Source organism: Triturus cristatus, chromosome 11 (genome assembly GCF_964204655.1).
Source record: "Triturus cristatus chromosome 11, aTriCri1.1, whole genome shotgun sequence".
NCBI classification, from domain to species: Eukaryota; Metazoa; Chordata; class Amphibia; order Caudata; family Salamandridae; genus Triturus; species Triturus cristatus.
Genome location: NC_140594.1, coordinates 1,045,184,969 through 1,045,196,079, shown reverse-complemented (window position 1 = coordinate 1,045,196,079; position 11,111 = coordinate 1,045,184,969). Strand labels below are relative to the sequence as shown.

Sequence of the window (11,111 nt, the reverse complement as noted above, 5' to 3'; positions counted from 1 at the left end):
ACAATGCCTTTATTTATTTCGGAAGGCCTAAGTGAAGTGCAAGAGCAGTCTCCATGGGGAGACCGACGCACTGGGCAAAAGCTTGTTTTCAACCTTAAAGGGCCGAAAGAGTCATTGCGTGGGCTCGGGTGTGGGGGTGGGAAGACCTCCGGCCAGAGCACATGAATTAAGGTTGCTGATCTCAAAAGGCGCCACCCACCTTCCCCCAAGTTACAATAAACAAAATTAATATAAATGTTAATGTTAATTTGCAATACATTAGAGTTACACGAGGAAGAGTATTATAGTTAGGGAGTAGAGTGGGGTGATATCTGTTCGCCTAAATAGCTTAATGAGATTGCAGTGCTAACAACAAAGTAGTTGGTAGGAGATGTACTTATCAACAAAGAAGGGAGATTGTTGCGTGTTGGAGGATTTTATAAGTTGTTAGAATATTATTGAAGTTCTAGATTCTTCAATTGGTGCTGCTGTGAGCAGGCAATAAAGGAGATTTGCATAATGTTAGCCTCTGTGTCATGCCATAAAATCGCAGACTACTACAGGCTGCCACAAAGCAGTGCATTCCAAAGTGAACGCTGTGAGTTAAAATGACTTTTCTGATGACAAAGTACTGTTGTGACCCATACCATATCGCAAAGGATAGGGGCATGTACTGAGCACCCCCATTTCCTTTGTGAGTCGGTATGTAATATATCAATGATTTTCAGCAACAATTATGGTTTATGGATATAATAAATTTTGTCCCTCGTCACCCCCGATTGGATGGGATGGGGCTAAAAGTGTAGGACCGCTATGTTCCCTCAGGCCTAAACCAAAATAACATTAATGGGTGAACACAAAGCAACAGATTAACAACTGTATATATCAAATATCAAAGAAATGCACAGTGATAGGTTTCATAGAAATCCACTATTATTTGTTTAAAAAGACTGTATCTTTTTTTATGTTTTATTCATTAAACAACTAGTACATGAGACAAGTCTGATCACAAAATTCACAATTCAATGCTTCACAATAAAATGTTGCATAACATATTTATCATTCCTCCAAAGATAACAGTATATAAACATTTATTATAAGCAGAGATCAAAACTGTACATTCATGAAGTGCTGTTATTGCAGGATTATAGTGCTCAACGTATCAAATTCATATTTGCATAGGTACAAAAAATATTCCACACTAGTATAAAAAAAGGTTAATTTCTCTTTAAAATAGCGAGCCCCCAAAGAGCTAGCTGGCTTAAAACATGCTCATCACAATAGATATGTGCATATAGATGCAATCCTGACAAAATGTTATTGAAAAAAGAGCTTTTCTTTGTTCTCGGTTTCCATACCCTGTCCCTTTTCTCGACATAGGCTAACTCTCTTGAGATTGTTGGTTTTGATAACCAAACTACCCTTTTCAGCAACATTAGGATAATTAGAACCTGGGGAAAAATCATAGGTTTCTCACCTATATCTTGCAGTTTGTATGCATCTCTTTCATTGCAGTTCATAGCTTACTGTGTTATATTAGGATTCTGATTTATGAACTGCAAGCAACAAAAGGATCTCTGTGACAAAAGCAGTAATGTACTGAGCTACTCTAATCTGCATCCTGCACTTTCTTTACAACATGCATGGTTAACCCTCTGCATGGCTGTATTTTTAATCAAAATTGCCACTAGACAAAACTCCGATCTCTCTCCTGCAGGAACAATAATCTCCAGCGTTATCTTGTCATTATTACCTGAATCTTTTCAATCCATAATTAATTTCTAAACACAGCCGGTCGCACCGCCTTCACCCTACTCACCAGATTAAAATGCACCGACTGGTTTACAACCCCGCCCCTGGTCAATAGACAACATTTTCTCCCAGAGGATGGGGTTTAAATGAACAGGAGAGAAGTTTCTACCCTACGAGTATTTATTGTACAAACTTCTTCTAAACTAATGTGAGCAGGAATGACCTTTGGATCGGATGGCACAGAAGGCATCATCCATGAACCTGCTCAGCTGGTCATGTACTAACCATGACAGCAGGATTTCCTTACTTTCATTATAATACCCAGTGCTTAATTTGAGTCAGTGGTTTCCAGTGCTCGGCACCAGCACTTAATTGTCAGCACTGGTACCTATGACAGTCTGCCACATGGTGGTGCTGTTTTTCTAATACAGAGATGAGCACAACACCTGCTGTTTATTAATTCAATATACATTAAAAATTACTAATACTTGCTGCCAAAGCCATTCTCTTAACTTTGGCGGTCCTGAAATTGTCAGAATTGTAACACTTGTAGAAGTGTGATTTATTATTTATGCGGTTACTGTAATTGACAGCAGCAATGGGCAGTGCAAGCGGAAGTGGCCCGCTGACTAGAGCTGAAGAGGCGGCAGGGGCAGCCGAGACTAAGAGGCGACCATGGCTGCATGGATGTTATGGTGATACTTTCCACCAGGAGAGGCTTACACGAGTCCATCCCCAAAACTTACCTGAGGACTGGTGGGAGCGGAGCAGGTGCTGTTGGCGCACGCTGTGGAAGGCGGACACTCCTTCCGCGTTGCTGGGCTGATCGCGCTGCTGGTCAGAGGGGACTACCACCCCCAGCATCCCCGGCAGCATCACCGCCCCCACGCATGACGACTTCCGTGCCTGGAGGCGCTTAAAACTGAATGGCTCCCTCAGTGGAGCGGGTGCCACTATCGCGGGAGAGGCTTACACGAGTCCATCCCCAAAACTTACCTGAGGACTGGTAGGAGCGGAGCAGGGGCTGTTGGCGCACGCTGTGGAAGGCGGACGCTCCTTCCGCGTTGCTGGGCTGATCGAGCTGCTGGTCAGAGGGGACTACCACCCCCAGCATCCCCGGCAGCATCACCGCCCCCACGCATGACGACTTCCGCGCCTGGAGGCGCTTAAAATTGAACGGCACCCTCCGCGTCGCGGGACGCGCGCGGGCGGCGCCGAGCTGAGCCTGGGCAGAGGGCGGGCCGTCTGTGGCCGTCGGGGGCCGAATGAGGCCGGGCCGGGCCATCCCTCTTGGTTACCATACCCGGCGACTTCACAGTGAGTCTTGTTTATTGTGACACAGGGTGTGTAAAAACTAATACATCGCCCTGTTATTCGAGACTCTGCCATTGGGACTTGATATCCTGCCTGTATTGTATTGTGTGAAAGTGGTGACAGGGGCAGAGGGGTTAAAACGGTTGTTATTCCACGTTGGGCGTTGTGAAGGGCGGGGCTGGTGGGGGGTGATTAGGATCCCCCACGATACCTCTAAGGGCAAGGTCAAATTGGCGCTGGGAGTATGACAGGCAAAACGGTCACGCGCTCGATAAGGGCAAAGCAGAACACTCCACCTGTCCCACAGGGGCATAAAGTTGCTACTAGCTCACCACTCCCCCTCATCATGCAGCCTACAGCCATTGATCTATGCTCAAAAGAGCGCTAGGGGCGGTGTCTAGTGAAATCGAGCGCACAGAGAGGCGTCTTTCCATAACGCCAGCATCTGACCCACTTGTTGGCACCCAAGATTACGATCAGGAGGTCATGTTAATCACATCCCCCAGCCCTGTAGAGCCAAGTGAGCAGGACTTCCCGTGCGCCCAACCGACCACCATCAGGAATAGGGAGGTCGAAGGCCCAGCTAAAAGCGCCACCATGCATAGGAAGAAGAAAGGCTGCCCAAAGAAGCGGAATACTAAAAATAGCAGAGAGCCCCTCCCATCCTGTGAGTAGCAAGAACACTGGGGTTGAGCGAGCAACACAGACATTCTCTCAAGTAGAGCCCCCAATATGGTTGTCGCAAATCACGTCTGATTTACAAGCCCAATTGGAAACATTTATTGTAAACCAATTGAAACCACTGGCAAGTAGGCTGGACAAGATTATGAGTGAACTAAAAAACAGGGAGAAAAAAACTAGTATAGTAGGGTAATTAAGCAACTCCATCAGTACCCCAGACACTAACATAGTACCCCAAAGGGAGATGAACATTAGTAATAAATGGGTCGCACATATAACAACTGCACAGACCCATAAAGTCCCGGCATTTCAACCACAAGGGGAGAAGATCACTGACCCAAGAGATAGGGGAACGCACACTACTAATGGTCCAGGCGTGCAACAATTGGACAGGCCATCCCAACTCTCTGCGGATCCTATAACACGAATAGCACACAAAGAAGAGAGGGCTCCCACATCAAACCCCTTCAATGTACTTCCCATTATAAACTTGCCACCTGAGTCATGTCCGCTTGTGGTAGTGTTTGCTGGGGTCCCGGAATTAAAACACGATCAGAGGCAAACACACCAGGAGCTAAAAAATAAACTTATCCATTGGTTGACTCAAAATAGACCACTAGCACCTAATCAAGACGGGGAAATCCTATTGGTCAGGAGAGTGAACTGGATAGGACGTAGACCCAAAAAAATAGAAGATAATTGTATTATTGCCAACTTCAGGGATAGGGGGGTGGTTGAGCATATCATCAGACAGGGGCAACCTATGCGTGTGAGTGATATAAAGCCGCTGTCACTCAGTTACTTTTATTCAAGGCAGCAGGAAACCTACGAGGGACAGTATCACACACGGAGAAGTGGGGAGGGTTCATACTTGACCTCAAATAGGGTCCCAAATTGTACACGAGGATTGGCTGGGATCTGGGAAGGTGGACACCCAAGCTGGGTAAACAGGTTCAGCCCACTAAGGTCCCTAGATGAGAATGACTGACTACTTGCCCCATACACCCCGGTAAAGCCGGCTGCCAAAGATTATAAAAATGTTGACCCGGATGCAATGATAGGGGGAGGCTCAAAAAACAGAGGGGGGACCCCACGTACTCTTTTTTTGGCCAAAAAGGGTAGTAAGGCAACACCAGAGGGGGACAGGTGCAGGAACCTAGTAAACACTCCGGAAGCCTCTAACTCCACAGCCGAGGGACGCCTGTATGTACCCCTAGGACTAGGAGCTATAGTCCCAAATCCAACACAGCAGGGCAAGGATTTGCAGAGGCTACCGCATAGGTACCAAGATGGGTTGCCTAACATTTTTCAAGGTGTGACCAGGCCAGGGCCTGATAACGGAGTGGAAGAGGGACTGAGAATCATTTCATGGAACATAGCAGGTCCGGCAGGTAAATTTAATAATGTGGAATGGCGGCAATATATGGTCCATTTCCACATAATCTGCCTGCAAGAAACCTGGGTAACAGACAATTCCCAATTTCATCTGGCTGGATACAAATGTTTTTTCATCCCTGCACAAAAATCCTCCTCAGGTCGAGCCAAGGGAGGTTTGTCCATGTATGTAGACCTAAAAATACAAGGTAAATGGTCCAGTGTGGACTGGTTCGCTTGGAATATCCACGCCCTGAGGTTTAGAAATAAAGGGACAAGGCTAGTGCTGTTTAATGTGTATAACACTGGCCCTCCAGGAAATGACACCCCAATCCTGGGGGAACTAGACTCCAGATTGAGCCAAGAGCTGGCACCTGTTAACGGCGCCTTGGCCCCATCGACATTAGTAGTGGGTGACCTGAACTGCCACCTATGCCCCTTATTGTTCCCGATTAATGCGAGTTGGTCACAATGCCCAGTGAAAAGAGGTCCCCATTTTAGCCACTCACCGAGTGGCATAGAACTGTGAAAGCTCCTTCAATCTTACGATTTGGAACACACGATTGATATGATTCCACTGGGATTAGATGGCACTCTACCCCCCACTTTTAAAGGGAGAGGGTGCTCTTCTTACATAGATTTTAAAAGCACCGGATCACTGAAGTAGGAATTGAGTGGAGCCCCTTTAGCGACCACAATCCCTTGGTCATGGAGGTCTTGTACCTGGCAAAACAAAAGTCTAGCTCAGTCGGGGGTATCTCCGAGAGAGTGACGGACCAAGGTAGAAGACTTAGGTGGGCGAAAGTAGACGGGGAAAGATTTTACCGATCCTTAATGGAAAAAGGTAAACCACTCATTGATGAGTGTTTAGATCTCTCTGTCGAAGGGGCCCGCTTAACACACGTATTTGGCCAAATAACTAACCTGGTGGAAGGGCTATTGTGGACTAATGCGCCAAAAAAAAAACAAGTCGAACTCTCCGCGATGGTTTGATGGGGACTGCACACGAGCCCTGAGGGAGTTAAAAAAAAGCCCTTAGTAGTAAACCCAGGGACCCAACAAAAGTCCACATGAGCAGACTAAATTATAGGAAGGAGCTAAAAAGAAGGAAAGTAGCTCTGCAGGGGGAAGCGTGGGCAGTCTTGAGGGAGGCCTCCGAAAAAAGGGATATAACGGAATTTTGGAGAATAATAAATACTCCGTGTTTTCAAGATAAAAACGCACCAGAGGTTGCCACAAACATCCTACCGGAACAGTAGACAGCCCACTTTGAGGGCCTTTATAACCACGGGGAGGTAGATAGGATAGAGGAGAGGAGGGTGGCCATGCAGGGACAGGTACTGGAGTTCACCCTGGAAGAAATTGTCTTGGGCATCGAGGGACTAACTAAAAATAAAGCCCCGGGCCCAGATGGGACCCCCCCGGACCTGTTTTTGAGTAATGTGGAATTATGGGCCCCCATCTTAACCAGAGTAATAAATGCGGCCATTTAGGTAGGTCTGCCTCGGTCCTGGTCGCTGGCCATTATAGTACCGATTTTTAAAAAGGGTAACAGAGATAACCCCCAATGTTATCGCCCAATCTCCCTGATAGATGTCACAGCTAAAATACTAGGAAGAGTTATTTTGAATCGTCTGACTGAATGGGCCGAGGATAATAACATCATCTCGGACGTTCAGTACGGTTTCCGGACCGGCAAGTCCACTAGTGACCAATGCTTGAACCTCTATATGTTGGTCGCCAAGTACACCAAAACCAGTAACGAAGCCATTTACCTGGGGTTTATGGACTTGGCCGCTGCATTTGACCATGTTAACAGGAACAAGCTGTGGGCGATGATGAATCATTTGGGAATTGACCCAGGTATAATCTGTACTCTGAGGGAATTGCATAGAGAGACATCGGCCAGAGTACGTTACAACATGGAAGGGGGGCTGATCGAGTCTTTTAGATGTACTAGCGGTGTGAGGCAAGGCTGCATATTGGCACCTTTTTTATTCTCGTTATATATTAACAACTTAGAACAGTCCCTGATTAACCTAAAAACAGACTGCCCAAGGATCGGAACACGTAACATCCCGGTGCTGCTGTACGCAGACGACGCGGTCCTCTTGGCGCGTACCCCAAAAAGTTTGCAGACTCTAATTGACGGGTTCGTTAAATTCATGGAGGCGCTAGATCTGTCTGTCAATTTTAAAAAATCCTATGTAATGACAGCAGGTCACAAACCACGGACTAGCTTCCTATATAGAATTGGGAAACATACACTAGAAAGGGTGCAATCTTTTTCGTACTTAGGCGTGCTCTTTGATGAGTCCCTGAAATTTGCCCCTCTGGTACAGGAAAGGTGTGGCAAATTGGTGGCATCAACTGGGGCTATAGCAGGCTTCGGGAGGAGAGTTGGTCGATGGTGCCCGGAACAATCAATGAACCTTTATGGATCAACGTGCTGCCCCAAAGCCATGTACGGCTCAGAAGTGTGGGGTTTTACAAATCTTGACTTATTGCAAAGGGAGGAAAATAAAATCTTTCGCTCAACATTGAAAGTCCCTAATTGCACCCCAGCCGTTATAGCCCATAGAGAACTAGGAAGACCTTACTTAGAGGATCTGATTAAATTTAGACCAATCCTGGCCTGGTTTAAAATCTGGATTAACCCGGAAGCCGTGTTGAGTAGGCAGATCCTAAAAGATTGCCTTGGGAGAGATAAAAGCTTGAATATACCATGGCTCATGTATGTTAAAACTAGTTTGGAAAATATGGGCTGCAAGGAGTTGTACTCAAACCCTTCAGGGATTACCTCACAGGATAAGCTTAACCTCAAGAGAATTTTTCTGGACCAACGATCTCGTGTTAGATTTACAGTGGAAGGGGTCAAACCCTCAGTGAGTGTTTACAGTAGGCTTGAAACCACTGACGGGATGGAACCGTATCTTTGTGTCGTGTATAATGCTCAAGAAAGGTTCTTAATGTCACGTTTTAGTCTCAATTTTTTACCATACCTGTTAGCTGATCCAGCTGGTTTTAGTCATTCAATTAAGCAGAAGGGTGCCTGCGGCTGCGACAATAAGTCTCCGCAGGACACCCTTCATTTTGTACTTCTATGTCCTCTATATGCAATTCCAAGACGTAGATTTTTAAAGGAAATTTTAAAAAAGGCCAGGTTCACTCGAGCCAAAGAGGCACTGACCTATCTACAAAGGGCTAGTGACCCGTTAACATTGTGTTCTGTTATTAGTTTCTTGAAATTTGCACTAAGATTAAGGGTAACCAGAGGATAGAATTACTCGTGAATCCTGCAGGATCCCCCACTCGTCATCTTGATTAAGCTCTCATGGCGGCCTTATTGTGAATAATGAATTATCTTATGTACATAGATTCAGTCAATGTACTTGTATAATGATTTAATATTATTTTAATTGTATATATGTGTAATCTTTTATGATGGTTTTTAACCACCGAATAAAGAATTATTGAATTGAAAATTGAATTGACTAGAGCATTGACACTTATTATTAATATTTTTTTTACAAATTCTGCACAGATAATACCTTGTCTTTCATAACCATGAAACCATGATATAGACACCTCCCCAACAAAAAATGAAATATAATATCTTAGTGTGACATTTCTGTGTCTACTGTGGGGCGAACCAACGGCACAGTATTTGAGTAAACAATCTTGCCTTTGTGTGACCTAGACAGCATCTTTGGTTTAGCTTGTTGAGAATCAGGCTTTAAGTGCTCTATAGAAATCTTATATTATAGTACATCACAACAAAAAATTCATAGGCCATGTGAGAAGTTCTGTTTGTATAATTTCTAGTTGATGTCCATGATTAAAGCTGATTTTTTTTTTCCAGAGCAAGACCTTGGTATGTCCAAGAGGGCCAGAGCCAGGCCAGAGGTTTCAGCTATCTATAGGAGATAAATTCACGTATACAAAATCTAATAGGAGTCAGTGGGTATCCTGAAACATTTGCATGGCCCCTCCCTTGTTGGCAGAACCTTGGGACAGAACCAGATCTACAATGGTGCTTCTTCCAACATGGCCACGTTGCAGACTGCACTACTGGAATGGTTGTTCCTGCTGCCACAGCCCATGCGCATGGACTCTATCCACGGGCAAGGTGTGCAATTCTAACTGAAGGATGTACAGCCCAAGCTGACTCAACCACTTGTCACTGAAGAGCACAGAGATGTGCGGCGGGTCTTCCATGGACAAATGAGGAAAGAACACAGTTTCATTTTTAACAACAAATCCACAGTTTTCAAGTGCCGGCTTGAAGGTCCCTGGAGTTATGATGTAAAAATGATGGATTCTGTCCAGCATGGTGTCTGAATTTCTAAGGGAGATATCTCCTGCAATGTCTCCCACCTTCTGACAAAATTGCTTTTCTTCTGTTCCAGCCATGTCAATGACATCCACCGATGTCTCCTGGTTCTTAATGTTGAGTAGGTATCTTGGCGGCATGTAGGTGTGTGTAAACAGTAAAGTGTAATGTGAAGGGTTGTTTAGGGACCCTTTTGTATGAATAACTCGTTCCAATTGGGACAGGCATGGGATTAATCCACCCTGATGCAAGCAGCCAAACACAACGGACCCCAGTAAATTGAATAGTACAATGATTGATTTCCACTGTATTTTTTGGCTCTGAGGTGCACTCCACAGGACTAGTGGTAAGATCAGGGGAATGAGGAATCGTGGTTCCTGATGGGGAAAGAGGGAAAGAAGGACCAATGGTACAAAATAGAACAGGAGCAGAACATGGCGGGACAGTGGGAGAGCATCCCTTGTCTGACTCGCTGCCTTCAAGTGCTTGCTTTCTGATATCCTGCGTAGAGCTCTCCTTAGCATTTTACCCGCAGCAACAGCAGCTGATAAATGGAGGACTCCAAAAAGCATTGCTCCATTGATAACAAAATGAGTGATTCGAGAGTGGGAGCCATGTTGTGCAAGATTATGGGGAATTAAGTTATATTTTAGAAAATTGAATGGAGTGAATACTGGGTTCTGTTGCCCTTTTATAAAACTTTGTGGCTGGTTGACTTTGTCCAATGGTGACTGGTCCACGAAACCCTCATGGGTAAAATATACTGTGTCGACTGCAATGAAAATGAGGGCAGTAGCAGTAGCACTTGGCACACATTTTAACACTTGCAAGGGGATTGTTGTAGAACGGTAGGGCGAGATTGTATTTTTGGCAGCCCAGTGCAATACTGGAACGACAGCAAAAGCAAGGAAAGTTGGCCTGTTGAAGCATCCAGCAGCCAAGACGATTCCAATTTGGCTGCTGTAATTAGTTTTATTGGGAATGGATTTTCTTGCTAAACTAGTTTTAGGAGCATCCAATGAAACCAGCATCAGAAGCAGGGCAAACAGAAGCCCCTCGATCCCATTGCTGAATGTTCTTGTATAGAAAACTAGAGTAACATATGATCCAGCAAGAAGGGCCATGGCCTTCCATCGATCCACCGCCCAGACCGGCGCAACCTGATACACGCAGTAGTCAAGAATGAAGGAAAACAACGTCAAGCATAGCCTTGGAAGCACCAGTAGGCTGTAACTGTTAATGAAGCTGTTCAGGAAGCCCACATGTGTCAAAGACTTCATTATCCAGAACGTGGTGCCGGACGTCATTAACGGGAAAAGCGCTGTCCTGCAGGGTAGGTTGGAGAGGAACTCCCAAGGATGGAAGACCTGCAGGTTTAAAATATCACCTTTAAAAAACAAATGAGAGAAGGGAAATTAGGAAAGTGAAACAGAAATAAACACTTTTTATGCAAGAGTCCACTTAGGTGACTAATTGGAGACCAACACATTGATTATGAAGAGTCTGGTTTCTCTAAGCAGCACCCAACATGACCTGTTTGTTCCCACCACATCTACTGGTTGCTTAGTTATTAAAGTGTTTATCTTTGTGAGGCATATTAAAAATGGTCACAAAACCTTACCAGAACATCGATGCAGAGGTCTTGATATTATGTTGTTACACATATGTATACAGTGAG

General features: G+C 45.1%; 1 protein-coding gene across 1 annotated transcript in view; it reads right to left on the bottom strand.

Moving 5' to 3' along the window:
* Positions 1–977: 977 nt before the first annotated feature.
* The window catches only part of PIGZ (phosphatidylinositol glycan anchor biosynthesis class Z (Gwada blood group)), a 109,899-nt gene continuing 99,765 nt past the window's right edge, over positions 978–11,111 (bottom strand). Inside the window, exon 3 of the mRNA XM_085635305.1 lies at positions 978–10,820. Coding sequence (XP_085491431.1) covers positions 9,169–10,820 — 1,652 coding nt within the window. The 3' untranslated portion in view covers positions 978–9,168. The remainder of the gene's footprint in view (positions 10,821–11,111) is intronic.